Here is a 14977-nt window from a genome sequence, read left to right on the forward strand (position 1 = left end):
CTCATGCTGGTTGTGCTTATTTATGGGAAAAACCCAAACCCACAGGCTCCTCTCAGGGTGCTTCTTTCATCTAGTTGTTAGAATTATCTTCTTCTACTTGTGCAGAGTAGGTGTAACAACAGACAATGAGCTCGTAGGGATGTGAACATCGGCCTCTTTGAGTTGCATATGTAAGGCCCAATTTAGCTGTTAACATTTTTAAGGGTTCCTCTGATGAAGCATGTGATTCCTTAATTCTCCAGGCTATTAAGTGCTCTGCCCAATGGTGAAAAATAGCTACTTTGGCCATTCAGCTTTGCCTCTTATTCCTGTTATGCCCCGTTACCAACTGTAGTTTGTCCTTTTCTGACCTTTTCTCTTCAGGAAATCCAGGAGCTGGCAGGAGGGGAATGAACCGTGAGGGCGTCCCCGGAAAGAGTCCGGAGGAGATGTATATTCAGCAGAAGGTGCGAGTCCTACTCATGCTGAGGAAGATGGGATCAAATGTAAGATGCACCTTCATAGCCATTTGTATTTTGTAGCTTTCCAGACAATTTTGTAGTAACTTTCATAGTGCTGACTGAGAAGAGCAGGTGATGGTCTGGTTTTATTGTTGAATTGTTTAAGCCATCATTGATTTGACCATTATCTGCAGTTAAATGCAATTTCATTTTGCTTAAATATCATGAGGCTTGTGATGCCATAAACTAAATCCGAGCTTCCAATTTTTCTCTATATACAGCAGAGCTCTTCATTACTGGAAAACCAGCAAAATAAAGCAACTGTTGTAAGGCAACTGTGAATCTCTTCATGAATTCATGATGTACCACTTTGCTGCTGTGTCCTTGCCGATGATATAGCTTGCACAAATAGCAGTTGGTTAAACTGTTGAAGAATAGAATAGAGACAATTGTGACATTTCTTATTGGGAAGTGGGAGGTATCTTCAGTCTTTCTTCATTTCCCTTTTTGCTGACTGACTCGCTGTACCTTTCCAGCTCACTGCTAGTGAAGAGGAGTTCTTGCGCACGTATGCGGGTGTAGTGAATAGCCAACTTAGCCAGCTTCCTCAACACTCAATTGATCAGGGTGAGTACTGGATTTGTTTGCCTTGTGTTTACTTAACCTGTGAGAACAGTCTCAGAAAATACCAAATTGAGGTTCCTGTATTTCTGCAATGATATGCCACTTACTTAACCCCATTCCTGTGATCTGGGGTATTGCCTGCTATAATCTGTGGAAGAGAACTACAGTGTACTGTTCAACAGGTAAAGTCACTCTTAGCTATACCTAGGATTTCATTGGGATGAAGAGCATTGTTAAACATCTTGTTCTCCATGATAACTCATAACATTGATGGCCAAAGTCCCGTGAGCTTGATGCACGTATATAGCTTCCTACTGGATGTAATACATTAAATAGTAATAATGTTTAACCTGATTGACTTTTTGCTATAGGTGAAGTTAAATTCAGGTATACACAGGTCCTTCCTCTAGTTCTGCATTGTGTCTCACTGTATTCAGTGTGGATCCTTTGCATAAGATGACTTTCATCTAAATTTCGTGTTTTATTCTTAAACTGGACATCTGTGCTTAGAAACAAGACTGGGGGTGGCAAACATGTTCTTTGTAGGCTTCAAACTGGGAATTCTAGAGCAAAACAAAATGTAAAGTAGATACAGATTGCTAAGGTGCAAAAGCAGTTTTATGCATGTGATGATTTAGTTCCTATGACTCTAGTTGCTTGATAACACTTTTCTCACAAAAGAAAATGAAATCATCTAACAACATCTTTTGTTCTTCACGTTTCCATGAATGTAAAGTGCAGCGTTACTGTTTCAGCAGACAAAGAGGGAAAGTTTAGCAATAGGAAGAATTTGTTCCCTTTTGCATTTCTTCAGTTTGCACAAGGTAATTCATTCCAGGACAGGGGTAGTAGACAGAAGTTTACAGATCTGCTTTGGTTTGTTTAGATGCTCATTAGGAGGATGAAGTACATGCTGCTTTTGTGAATTCTTTGCAGAGGTCTTGGTAAACAGTTGTGCGGTGCTGCTCCGAATCTACTTGCCTCTTCTGAACCTGAATGTTTCTATCTGAATTCTTTTTCTCCCCTTCACAGGCCTTGTGCCAGATCACATACATTATGTAGAATTCAAGGGAAATTGTAAGACTCGTATGCCAGAAAGAACTGAGTTGAGCAGAAATTTAATATACATCTAAGACATTAAAAAAACCCATTAGAAACACAACTTGCACAAACTTGCTCTTCAGTTTTAAGCCTGTATTCATTCCTCACATAGCTGGGGGATTGATGGAGATAGAGATACTTGTATACTTTGGCTTAGAATTCTTATACTTTTCTGCCAGTCTAAAGTGAAAATTAGCCTGTTTCCCATCATGAACATGTAGACATGTTCAGTGAAGACGTACTGACTGATGTGCAGTTGGTGTTTTTAGTGTTATCCCTAACATACTTCCATTTCTCACAATGAAAGTACCTGCTGAATTACCTGCACTTTGGCAAAGAAGAGATAATAAAAGCAGAAGTCCAGCCAGGGGACACGTATGCTTTGCACAGCTGTGTTCCTGCACAGCTTGATCTTTCTTGTCTAAACTGTCTGCTTTTATTATCTGTAAAATCAGATTTGCCGAGGGCTTTGGAGAGTCAAAAAAATGAATTTTGACATAACTTTAAAATGTAATCAAAAGAGAGGCCAGCAGTTACTTGGTCTGCTTGTACACTCACTGACCATGCAATATAGGAAATGTAAGGGCTTATATATTGTTCAGAAAGTTGTCTTTGTCCCAGGTTTGAAGAGACACTGATTTGTCCGTCATTGTTTTCTTAAACTCCTTGAAGGTTCTTAAACCTGTGTCCCCAGGGTGTTGAAGTCCTCCCTGCTGATGCCTGCTGTGATCTAATCTGACACTGCTGTATTGCCTGGATTTTGACTCAACAATCTACCTTAATATGGTGGTCTGACCATTAAGGTTTTTCTTGGTAGGGAAGTAAAGACAAAAGACAGACAAGAGATAACTATTTAGAGAAAGAGGAAAGGATGTTGATTCTTTTCATATTCAGATATGCCATCTCTCCAAAAGAAGTAGTGAATAGCATGAAGAACAAATGGAAATCAGGAAACCTAGCCAGGTAGCTTTTCTTTTGGAGAAAGGTGAAGCTTTGTGTGCTGTGTAGACATAAGCAACTATAATTTATTGCTCAGGACTTTGATTTCCTTAGAAATCTCTCCTGATTTCTAACAGTCAGATATGATAGTTCTGCTCTCAGGTGGAGTGGCTCATGCAGCGGTGGTCATTGCTGTTTATACCTTTAGGTAGGGTCGGATTAGGAGAGTATTGGGAGTAGAGAATACAAACTGGACAGGTGTCGAGCTTTCCATCTATAGGGAGATTCATTGCCACTAGATGGCATTATCTTGCACTGAAAACCCAGCCCAAGTCCACACACTAAAGTACTTAAATGTTCTGTGTCCTTCAAGATTGCTAAAAGGAATTTTCTTCCCTGCTTTTATGTTGTTTTCATTTCATCTCCTGTGGAGGATTTTTTTTAGTCTCCTTTATGCAGCTTGCCTTGCACAGCGACCAAAAGGTGTGTTATTCAAGGGGTAACTTACAAAAAGCTATTAGCACGTTAGTGGATTTTACGATCTTTTCTTCCAGTAGTAGGACAGATTGCTTTCAGCCGAACTTGTCCCAGACCTATCTTTAGAGTCATTTTCCACCAGCAGGCATGCAGAAGGCAGAAAGCTGATTTCATACCCCCATTTCATTCCAAAAAAGGGAATGACAATCTTGGCCTCAGCACTCCAAAAGCTTTGTTAGAGACCTGCAGATTTTTGTGAGTCACTTAAAAATGCTGTAGTCTGACTCCAGAGTTACAGAAAGGTCATTTTGTTTCTTTTTCTGTTGTATTTTGAGAGAAATACAGAGAATGGATGGTCTAGAATTTTCTAGGTATCGCAGCCTCTATTACCATTGTTATGCTTCTGTTTTGTTGTGCATCCATAAAATACTGCCTTAGAAGAGCTGGCTGGTGGCCTCATAGTACGGACCTGAGGTAGGACTGCAGGGTTTAGCACTGTGTGGTGCTCCCTGCTAGAGCTTCTCATAAAGATCTGTCAGCTTCTTTGTTGAGTCTGACCACAGGGAGTCACTGCAACCTGTGTGTCCAAGATTATATGTGCAGCCGTGTGACAGTGCATTGAAGAAAGGAGTTTACACTTGTCCCTGCTGAATTCAAGTGCTTGGGCCATAAACCTTCAGTGAGCCAATATTCATAACAGTATCTCTGACATTTAAAGTTTCTCCCTGATAATCCACTTACTGGCTTAGGGGTCATTGTGAGCAAGAAGTTTGTTGGAATAGCTCTGTAATTTTCAAGCAAGCCTGAAGTCCAAGACTCCTGTTTAGTTTGTGCATATCATTACAGTAAGAGGAGAAATTTCAACTCTTTATCTTTTATCTCCCATCTTGTTTTCAAAAGGAATTCAACCGTTCAGCCATACAAAATCACTGTGGTTTTAGGGTTGTTGATAGATGTCCTTTTACATCCGAAACATACATTTGGAACACCTTCACCTTTGAAGTATCTGCGTTGTACAAGGAAACTCTAACTTACTCTGATTGCATTACTGAGTATCTTTGTGTAAATCAGGTAGTAATGACATGTCCAGGGCTCTCTAATGTGCTGTAGCAAATATCAAATTGAAATCAGTGCAGATCTTTCTAGTACGTGTTCTAAAGTCTTAACATTCATAAGCTACAGCATATATTAGAGCAAAAGATCTGTAAAGGATCCAAGACGGGAAGAGGAGGGAACATTTAGGTAGTTCCAATATTTGGATTCCATTCATAGTTTGATATTTTAGCTGGTTTTGTTAATACTTTGGTCTGTTACCAGTTCTCTTCCTCAGCAGATCCAGACAGCCGTGTTGCATCCATGACAGTTATGAGGCTTATCTGATGCATTGAGAATACTTTCTTATCCATTGAAAGGTGGGCTGCCAGCAAAGGGGCTGAGATCTCAGTATCCCAGGAAAGCATGAATAACAGTTATAAACCTTTAAGCTGAAGTATTTAATGCTTACATTTAGTATTAAGAGAATAAACCTCAATGTCATGCTCACATTTTTTATATCCATTTTCTGTTTCCATCATTGCTGTAATGTTGGTAACACCTAGATGAAAGTGCAAAATACAGGGCATTTTTGTTTACTCAAGGAGCTTTTTAGCTAACATCTGTGGGTTGCTTGTTGCTTTGTTTTTATGGCTCCAAGAATAACTGAAGAACCCAAAGGCATCTCTGTTCAACCAGTGTATAATGGTGGTGAGTGGATGTAATCATGAGCTGTTTTGAGATAGCAACATATTACTTGTGTGCCCTGCATTGCAGCAAGAACTAACGCAGCTCAGGCTCATTAGGTTTCTTGAGCTTGAAAGGATGAAATTAAGGCTTTCTCACTTATTTTTAATACAAGCAAAATGCCTCTCAGGAAGTTATATACACTGAAGCATCTCCTGCATTAAAAAACCCTGTTTCCTGTGTCCCAGTTACTTACATTTTAAATGGTAGGCTAGCACTTGGCTTTCTGAAGTCGCTGCTCTGGCAAATCTGCAAATGGAAGCTGTGCAGCTAGTAAGGATGATATGTGAATTATACTAAGACCTTGGTGATTACTGCTCTGTTGTTCCTATAGCAACAGGGGTGTCGTGCTGCTTCTTGAAGCAAGCTGGTCCCTTGGGGAGGGCAAAGCTGTGATGCAGGCACATGCCTTGGCTGGGTTAGACACATTCTCTGGGTGGTAGGGTGTTAAAAATGAACCCAGGCTGCTCGTGGAGTTAGGAGGGGACCACGCTCATGAAATATCGGATAGTGGTGGAGGAACGGAGATGGAGCTCGTCTCGGTGTGGTTTCGTTCTGTTGAACACAGTGCTTGTTTTAATGTGCTCCTCCCCTCAGCAGGGCATGTTGTATTTTTAGTATGCCAGACTTAGGATACTGGGAACTGCAGAGAAAAGTTGATGTTTAGAAGATAGTTGCTGGGAGGTGATTGGTGAAGTGTGTGTATGCAAAGGTCCTGAGGCAGCCTTCTGAAATTCATGACAGGTTTAACCTTCTGATCTAGAAAGGCTTTTTGGGTTTAATTTTGCAGGTAACTACAAACAAATCGGGTGTATGTGTTCATCATTCAAAGCGCACTTGGAAATAGCAGCTGTGGTATGTGTCAGCATCTTCCTTTGTGCTAAGGTAGTGTGGTTTTAATCCAGCTTGTACTCTCCGGGCTTGATGTCACTGTAGCTGAGTACTTGCTGTGGAAAGCATTTGCTTCAGTCATGTAGGTGAAATTCTCTGATTCTCAGGTGAACTGATGAGCAGTTGCATGAGGTGAGCTCAGTGGCTGCCTACAGTCTGTACTGCTGTGCGGTAAAGTCATTTGACCTTCAGATCATCTTGGCTTGCTAAGGCTGAAGGGGAAGTGCTGTAGAAGAGCTACTACACGCAGCAATCCAAACAACTGCCACTAGAACACAATTGCAGCAGAATTGTTTCAGAAGTTAGCAGGCTAAGACTATCACTATTGCTTTTTAAGATAGAACATAGGCCTACCAGTTAATTCTTGTGTATTCCTAGGAAGGATGAGGGTGGTAAAGTGTAAAGCAGAAGAAGTGGAAGAAGTATTTGCATGTCTGAAAGTTGGTGACAATTAATGCTTTGCTCAGGAAAGATGTTGGGTACTATTTTATTGGGTATATGTAAGTCTCTGTGTCAGTGTTGCAGTGCATGCCTGGAAAAGGGACAGCTTTGGAGAGAGAACTTGTATGTATAGACTGAAGGTCAGGTATAAGTGTGCCTTTTTCATTGTTCTATACGTTAATTACTGGAAGTGCAAAGCTCAGTGAAGGCTGTGCTAATAGTAAACTTGGTTCACCATCCTATTGTCTCAGTTGCTGGCTCTTGGCAACGTGCAGATTAACTTTACACCCTGAGCTCTGCTTTTTGCAGTTTTATTTTTACTTGATTAGAAAGAAAACATCCGCTGGAGGAGCCAAGTGGGACTATAGCAGCAGCTCTATTTACTAGTACTTTAATCCCTGTTTTCCTTTGACCACATGGAAACCCCTGTGCTATTCTCTGCATGTGTTTGTGTTTGGACAGGAGCATAGGCAGCTGTAGAATTGCTTAGGGAGCAGACTTGTTAGATTGGCTTCATTTAGCTCTGGATAGTTTGGGTTGTAGGACTGGACTTGAACAAAACCTGCTTTTGTGCTGAAAAATGTGGATCTGAATAACCTTTTTCTGGATGAATATTAGCCTTATTTATTAGGACATAATCAGAAATAATCACGCTCCGTAAGTGGCTTCTGGAAGGTTGAGAGCACTGATGAGTGTATCTCTTTCATTTGCCTCCTGTGCTCTTACCTTTACTCCAGTTCAGCAGAGAAGTTTTCCATTCAGGTCATTGATATGCTCAGCTAAAACAGGTGGCACTTACTGCTCTTCAAGAGGTTGTTATATTATAACTAACTACTCGGCTTATGGACCTGAAGGTGTCTTCCCTTTTTACAAGTTCCCTGAACAAACCGGGTCCTGGATCTGGGAAATACAATTGGCTTTTATATCCCAATCAAGAGCCGTGATGCTCATGAAGAACGGAGAAGTGCTGAATAATGAACTGTCTCTTGTTAGTGAGCACAAGCACCAGGAGGTGCAGTACCCACATGATACATGTTTTGAAAGTGATGGGGCTGATACTGTCTTGGAACCATTGGTTTTGATGTCAAGTAGAAGGTCCCGTTTGTGCTAGCACCAGATTTGATAGCCGGCAAGAGCTTTTGATGTGGCTGCCCTTGTTTGGACAAAGGATGACTCCACTTTGTAATAAAGTATCACCTCACTAAGGATAAAGTTGGATCTTTAATGTGGGAGTGAAAGAAATCAGCACAGGCTTGAGACTTTACTGCAAGATGTTGTTCTGTTGGGTGTTGTGCCTTCAGGTTACCCACCCACTTGTCTACCTGGAATGTATTATTATCTGTGATAGATCAAATTGTCTTTTTAAACGCAATTGCCTGGGGCTTTTGCACATGCTGGGTTGCATGTAATTCCTGCAAGTGAAAACATCAGTGGTTCTACCAAATAGCAAAAGGAACTGAGGGAGCAGGAAATAAACCTGTTCAGAACTATGTATAAAATCTATCCTTTGCTAATCTTGTTTAAAGCTCTACCTTGGGACACAGAAATATATCACTTGTAATATTTATCTTCTTCTTTCATTTCTAGAAGGAAAAACTAGAGCCCTTTTGGCACCTTTGCTCTCCACTGCTCTCCTGTTCATTCCTGTTCATTGTTTTGGTGCTCTCTGGTGTTTTGGCAGAACTTTCTGACTTTGCATTGCCATCACATTTCATAAGTATGATTACATTTCCAGTATCATTTATGAAAGTATTAAGTAAAATTGGTGCAAAGGCCAACTGTTGAGCAAGCACAGTTGTAATCTTCTTTTCAGCCCAATGATTATTATCCTTTCAAACGCAATTCATCATCTTAACCAGTTGTTACCCATCTTGGTTCTTGCACTGATTGTCCATCTTAATTAAAAAGTAACATATGGGAAATTATGTATTATAGAGACATCAGAGAGGGAGCATGCTTTTTGTTATAAGATAAAAAAAACATACGCGCTTTGTTCATGTATTCAGGTAACTTTAAGACTGTAGTATATTGTCATTACACTGGTGGTAAAACAAGGTTGCTGCACAATGACTGTTTGGCTTTGTGAAAGGCTGTGAAAAAGCTGTATATAAAGGCTGAAGAAAAAGCTGTGAAAGGCTGAAACCTGAATCATAGAATCACAGAATGGTTTGAGTTGGAAGGAGCCTTAAAGCTCATCCCGTTCCAACCCCTGCCACGGGCAGGGACCCCTTCCACTGGAGCAGCTTGCTCCAAGCCCCTGTGTCCAACCTGGCCTTGAACACTGCCAGGGATGGGGCAGCCACAGCTTCTCTGGGCACCCTGGGCCAGCGCCTCAGCACCCTCACAGGGAAGAATTTCTTCGCTGTATCTAACCCCTCTTTCAGCTTAAAGCCATTCCCCTTGTCCTGTCACTACATGTCCTTAACAGTCGAGTTAGAATGCGTAGCAGAATCCTAGACCCATTCTCCATCTGCTGTTCTGCTTCTTCCTTTAGGATGAACGTAATAATGTTTCAGTAATACTATGTGTATTCAAGCATTTTCCACACATTTACACTGTATTCTTTATTATACTCTTGCTTTTTCCTCCAGATGAAACACTGTTTTAAACTGGCTTTTTCTGTTTTCCGATCATATCGACAAGCTGTATTTATTTCTTGTTCTCCATCCCCTTTTCCTATTCCAAGTCCAGACAAATAGCAAGTTATCAGTTCATGCTGACAGTGACACTGGTATTGAAGCAGTGCCAGGTGGGCCTATAAATTAGAACAGGAACCGTCTGAGTATGAACCTGCTCTTTGGCGATAGCTGCTGTGATTGTGAAAGCCAAAACGAACTGCAGAATTCCCGACATCCTTTGTGCCCAAAGCTATTTCTGCTCATCCTGTGTTTTAAGTGCCTGGGTGCTGGGTACAGGAGGCAGAAACACTGACGTGTATTTGCATGATGATCTGGAATGAAATTTCCTTTTCGATGTGAAACTTGTAAGGATGCTTATAAGAAATGTTTCATGTTTAGCCTGGAGAAAGGGGAGATCCCAGGAAAACAGTCAACATCTGTTAAGTAATCCAGCTCATCCCTTGTGCTAATGCGACGTCATCTGTGATTTTGTGGTTGCCAGGCTACTCCAGCTAGAATTGCATAGCAAAGCCTCCTCTCTTTAAAGGGGGATGCATGTAAAACACAGTGACATAGGTTGTGCTATATGTGCACTTGCTTTAACGCTTCCAAGTGTCATTTCTCCCTCCTCTTTTTAGCACAGAATCCTTGCAAATCAAATCCTTCTTTTTATAGAGGCTCATAATTCTTATGCATTTAGAAACAAAAAAATCAACATGGCAACTTGTTAATTCAGAGCTGGATCCTAGTGCTATGTATCATTTATGTTTTGATCAGGGAAGAAACAGCTTGTGGAAGAGATGAAAAGGGAGATGACTGCAGGGCTTCTGAGTGTTGGCAGGAGGGTACATCAGAGCCGGTTTTGATGTAGTTCTAGAAGACAGGGGTCCTGCATATGAAAAATGAACTACTGCTTGGTCCTTAATATTTCCTCCTTTCAGTGTATATAGCAAATAAACTATGCAGTGTCTAAAAAGAAATTAAGTTGCATTTCATAAGCATTGATTTAGAGTGATTTAATACTTTTCAGAGTATTAGTAAGGGGAATTTACAACCTTCTCTTCTCCCCCATTTTTTGGCCGCTTTCCCTTCTGTATTGCAAAGAGCAAATGAGATAACTGAGAAATGGAATTCATATAATTAGAACAGATGAGGCATTTTTATTAGCCCTCTTTTTGTATGCAGGTGCATAAGCAGAAGTTGCTTGGGGCACAAAGCTGCAGTCTTCTTCTTGATATGCTTCAAGCGCAAGATGGAGAATTTTTAACATGCTGATGCTCCGTCCAAGTTGAATTTGAACTTTCCAAACCCCAGGAGGAGAATCCTATAGAGCTGATCAGTTACCTGCATGGGACAGGCAGGCAGTGTTGCTTTTGGCATTTCCAACTTTGTTGTCTAATACTTTACTAGAAGCTTTGAAGCAAAGCTTGTTAAGCAAAATGATCCCAGGCAGACCGAAATCATGAATGAAGGTCAAAATGTTCACTGTGAGTCATCGGTTGCATTTAAACACCAGCATTTGAATGGAGGAGGTAATTTTTAGACATTATATAGCCAGTGACTGGAGGATTCATCATATTTTGCAGTCAGACAGATAAATGCTGTTGGAGAGTGTGCAGATGAAAGAAGGTGTTTACTTTTAGCTGACTTTCTTGGGGATAACATTTTCACAAGAAATTAAGATTATTGCCCTCAGCCCTTCAGGGTTGTTTGCCAGCTCTTGTCTAGACGGGAGCTATCGATTGCTTTGACACTAGTGTAGGATACTTATTTCCATATTGTCCTGAAGACATTTCTCTTGTTCTTCTTGTTAGGCCACGCTCTGTAGTTAGGAGGTGCAGAGAATGGATTTTTTTAATGAAGATCTCAAGGTATCCCTGAAGAATGAGAGCTTAGCATGGAGTGCTCTTTAGAAGCCATTATGACACACGTTTCTCAAGCCACTCAGGTCTTTGTACTATAAAATGCCCACTCAAAAGGCAACCACAAGTTTGGAGAAGGTTATAGAGATGTAATGAGCATCTCTCTGTACTTCAGGTACATGAGTTTTGATGGTAATTGCACACAGTTGAAAGCCTCAATTGGAAAAAAAAAATCCAATAACTGAGAGAGTCCACCCAATGAATTCTTCTGGAAAAGGTATTCTTCAGGCTAGGGATAACAGCATCACTTACCAAAGCTGTATCTGTTCCATTGGCAAATGGAAGCCTTCATTTTGAAAGGAGATGCTGCACTTCATTAGATAATGGAATGTGTTTGAGACATGTTGGTTTATAAAGGGTGTTGGGGAGAGAGGAACAAAAACCTTTCAGCTGGCCTGTTAAACAATTTTTGTTCTTAAAAGCAGAGAGTAATGAATGTCAAGATATAAAGAATATCTAAATCACTTAAAAAGGGCATTGTGATGCATAGGGCAGTACAAGTTTTATAGAATGGTGGAGTTCCTCATACTTCAGAGATGCTCAGTAACTCTCCAAGGCTGTGCCAGAGTCTACAGGGGCAGAAAATAATTATCTCTGCATGCCTGTGGCGACAATCCCATGTTTGTTTGGCGTTTTTCAAGTCTTGCTTCTTAGAAATATGTGACAGCAAGGAATTCTTGGTTGTCTTTACAAACAGACTGATTTCCTTAGCCTTGCAGAGGAACGTTTTGAATCTGCTGTTGAAATGTTTGGACCACTTCAAGTTCCAGTCCCAGAAAAATAAGAAAACACAAATTTCTCTTCCTTCTGTTCCCTTTCTCCTGTCTTATTTTTTGTTATGGATGTGTAGAATGACAGCTTGGGTACTGCATCTTTCCACTGTTCTTTAAAGGAAGTAATTATGGCACACGTTTTCCTGTATCTGTTATTACTACAGGTGCTGAGGATGTTGTGATGGCATTTTCCAGATCAGAGACAGAAGACAGAAGACAGTAACCACAGGATACCTGAACAACACAGAACTGGAGAGGACAGTGAGATTCCTGAAGCTAGAGGAGGATGGCTGAGCGTTAATAAGTTCCTTTGCCCACCCTAATTGTTCCTTGGTATTCCTTCTCCTTTGTAATTCTGTTTCCCTTTGCCCAGCCCTCAGAATGCATCTCACAGCCATCTATTCCTATAAGTTTCTGCTACTCAGCTGGGCTGTGTTAATTAAGGACAAACCTAAAGGTGTATTTTTGATTGGCTCAAAGGGACAGGCTGTGGTTACCTAAAGGAAGATGGTTTTTCAAACTTGACCAATGAAAACCTTTTATCGCCTGTTTTACTTTACATTTTAAAGAAAGTCTCTTGACATCCTACTTCTAAAGAAGCTTTTCATGCTGTGGTGCTTATTTAGGTCAAACATGTGAATTTGAAGAGGGTTTGATTTGGCTGCATAGAACTGGAAGCAACTTGTGGTTGGTTGACAATGCAAATGTTTTCTCTTCAGTTGGCTTGCAGGTATTTCGCTGACTTCAACATTTTCATTGCAGAAAGCTGATGTTTTGGTGCATTGGTTATTTCTTTATACTTACTGACTTGGGGGAAAAAAAAGACAAATGTGCTTTGCAATATTTATTACATCTACACACATATAAATGCTTGCTTTTGGGGGTTTGTTTTGTTTTTACTTTGATGGGCTTTGAAATCATGGTTTTGATTTCCTGTTGGCTGCAGTGTTTCCGATGCAATCAGTTTTTCCATACTCGTCTGCTCTGTGGCCTCGAGCTCTTTTGGGAGCCTGTGTCGAAAGCGTATTTAGTTCAATAAGTCTACCTGTTGAAGCTGGAACGTGGAGATCACCAGCCATTCTGTGCTGCTGTGTGGGCTGTGCTGTGAACTCCTGGCTTCAGGTGGCTTCTCTCTTTGCTTCTGACAGAGGAGCTGTAGATATTTTGCAGGAATTGCAAGAATGAGATCTATGGCTGTGACATGAATTTGCCAAATTTGTATAGAGAATATGTGAACTTGTTTAAAAATCCTACAGATGGTTCCACTTTAACCCTTTAACTGCTGCATGAGAGTAGCTCTCACATAAAGTAAAATTAATGGTCATTAACTTAAATCCAACTTGCACTGGGCTTTAATAAACTTAAGTTTTTAGTCACTTGAAAAACTGCATTGGTTTGGCTCCTTGCAACTGTTCAGTGATATGGAAGTCATCTGGATCCTAAGGTAATACCATTCTGTTTAGGCACTGTTCCAAGAGGCAGTAGTGCTGCATTAAGCTGTCCAATAGTGAGTGTACAAGTGACACTCTCAGGTTTACTCTCCTGGTAGTTGCAGGGCCTTAAAACACCACACATGCACATCTACAAACTGAACACCCTGCAGTGAGATTCCCAAAGTGCACTGACTGTTCAGGAGCCGCACATGAAATCTCTAGCACTGCTGCCTGAAGCCTAGCACTTCATTTGCTCTCCTGTGTGCAGGTCATTTTTACAATACTTCTGTATGTTCCTGTGGGTTGCACTGACTTTGAGATGTTTCAAAACCTATTAAAGCAGAACCTGGTTCCTGGTTCCTTTTGTATGGTTGTTAATTATTGGAAGTGACAATTGCGGAATCTGACTGTGACAATACTGACTGTTTTCATGGGAAGGAGTAAAAACATGATGCTGGTATGGTCTCAAAATAGGGAGAAAACTTGAGAGAAACCATGGAATATATGCAGAAGGAAGAATGGACTTGGGAGCACAAGGAGGGAAGTGATCTTGAGCAAATGTGTAATGAGATCAACTGTACATTGTTTATGGAAAAGATCCTTGTGATTCAGTTGCAGCTTTGTTCAGTGTGAAAGTCAATCTTTTACCCCCATTTGTTGGGGCCAGATAAGAAATTTCTTCATTAAACCAGGAATGAGCCCGAAAGATTCTTTATATTTTGACCTGGTTGCCTAAAAGGCACTTTAATATTAACTCTGGTGCAAGGGGGCAGCCCTTAAAGGGTTAATTTAAGGGGATATGTGTGTTTCTGGCTGCTGGCTGGAATGTATGGGCTGGATTGTGATGGCGTGTTGTTGTCAAGCTAATATGCATCCTCCATGTGTATCTATGGCATTTCTGAGCTGTTAAATCTTTTCAAGGAGAAAAGTGAAGTGTTTATGTGGTTTAATCTTTTCACTAAAAAATGTAACTGTTGGGGGGGAATAATACAGTTTTTAATAGCTACTTTTGTTTCTTATTGATTTATTACACTGTTAAGCTGCCAAATAGAAAATACTGGTTTCACCTTTGTGGAAGACTTCGATGGAGACTCCAGACATGGAGCTTTGAGTAGTATGTTGAGAAGGATAGATTGAGAAAGGGTGTTGTATAATGGTATGGGATTCAGAAACTGGAGGAGAAGTAATGTCTTGAGAATACCTGTGCTTGTGTTGTTACCTGGATGCTCTCCCCTCCTCGCTGGTGGTTTCTTAACTTGAAACCAGGGCTGGAAGATTTATAATAAAGAATCCATATATAAATCTGGGAGGAAGGAGTGGGAAAGAGGCTTTCCAATATTCCCCTTGAATTGTATTGCTAAGGATTTATCTTCCTGCTATGAAAACTAAACCCCTGTGACCAACGTGGAGCCTGGATTAGTTGGGAGGTAGAGAAACCTGCACAGAGTCCATCAGCATTATGGACTTGTTTACTGTACGTAGAAATTTCTCTAGCTTTACCTTTGTGCTTTTGCCTTTTCAAGCAAACCATGACTAAGA

The 14977-nt window shown here is 40.7% G+C and overlaps 2 protein-coding genes across 2 annotated transcripts in view; both read left to right on the forward strand.

Moving 5' to 3' along the window:
• LZIC (leucine zipper and CTNNBIP1 domain containing) overlaps nucleotides 1–405 on the forward strand; it is a 34591-nt gene extending 34186 nt beyond the window's left edge. The window contains exon 8 of the mRNA XM_080631032.1: nucleotides 364–405. The gene's annotated coding sequence lies outside the window, so the exon portion shown is untranslated. The remainder of the gene's footprint in view (nucleotides 1–363) is intronic.
• CTNNBIP1 (catenin beta interacting protein 1) lies at nucleotides 383–13870 on the forward strand. Its single transcript, XM_080631037.1, has 3 exons — nucleotides 383–485; nucleotides 977–1067; nucleotides 12170–13870. Exons 1-3 carry the CDS (start codon nucleotides 390–392, stop codon nucleotides 12226–12228), a joined length of 246 nt encoding a protein of 81 aa, XP_080487163.1. The 5' UTR covers nucleotides 383–389; the 3' UTR covers nucleotides 12229–13870.
• Nucleotides 13871–14977: the final 1107 nt, after the last annotated feature.

Source organism: Psittacula echo, assembly GCF_963264785.1.
Source record: "Psittacula echo genome assembly, chromosome: 17".
In the NCBI taxonomy this organism is placed as follows: Eukaryota; Metazoa; Chordata; class Aves; order Psittaciformes; family Psittacidae; genus Psittacula; species Psittacula echo.

What these genes read in the sequence shown, in the direction of transcription:
- CTNNBIP1 (XM_080631037.1), top strand. Translation starts at nt 390, where the DNA reads ATGAACCGTGAGGGCGTCCCCGGAAAGAGTCCGGAGGAGATGTATATT. An exon ending in TGAGGAAGATGGGATCAAAT is followed by an intron (nt 486 to 976) that starts GTAAGATGCACC and finishes GTACCTTTCCAG; the next exon opens with CTCACTGCTAGTGAAGAGGA. An exon ending in TCAACACTCAATTGATCAGG is followed by an intron (nt 1,068 to 12,169) that starts GTGAGTACTGGA and finishes TTATTACTACAG; the next exon opens with GTGCTGAGGATGTTGTGATG.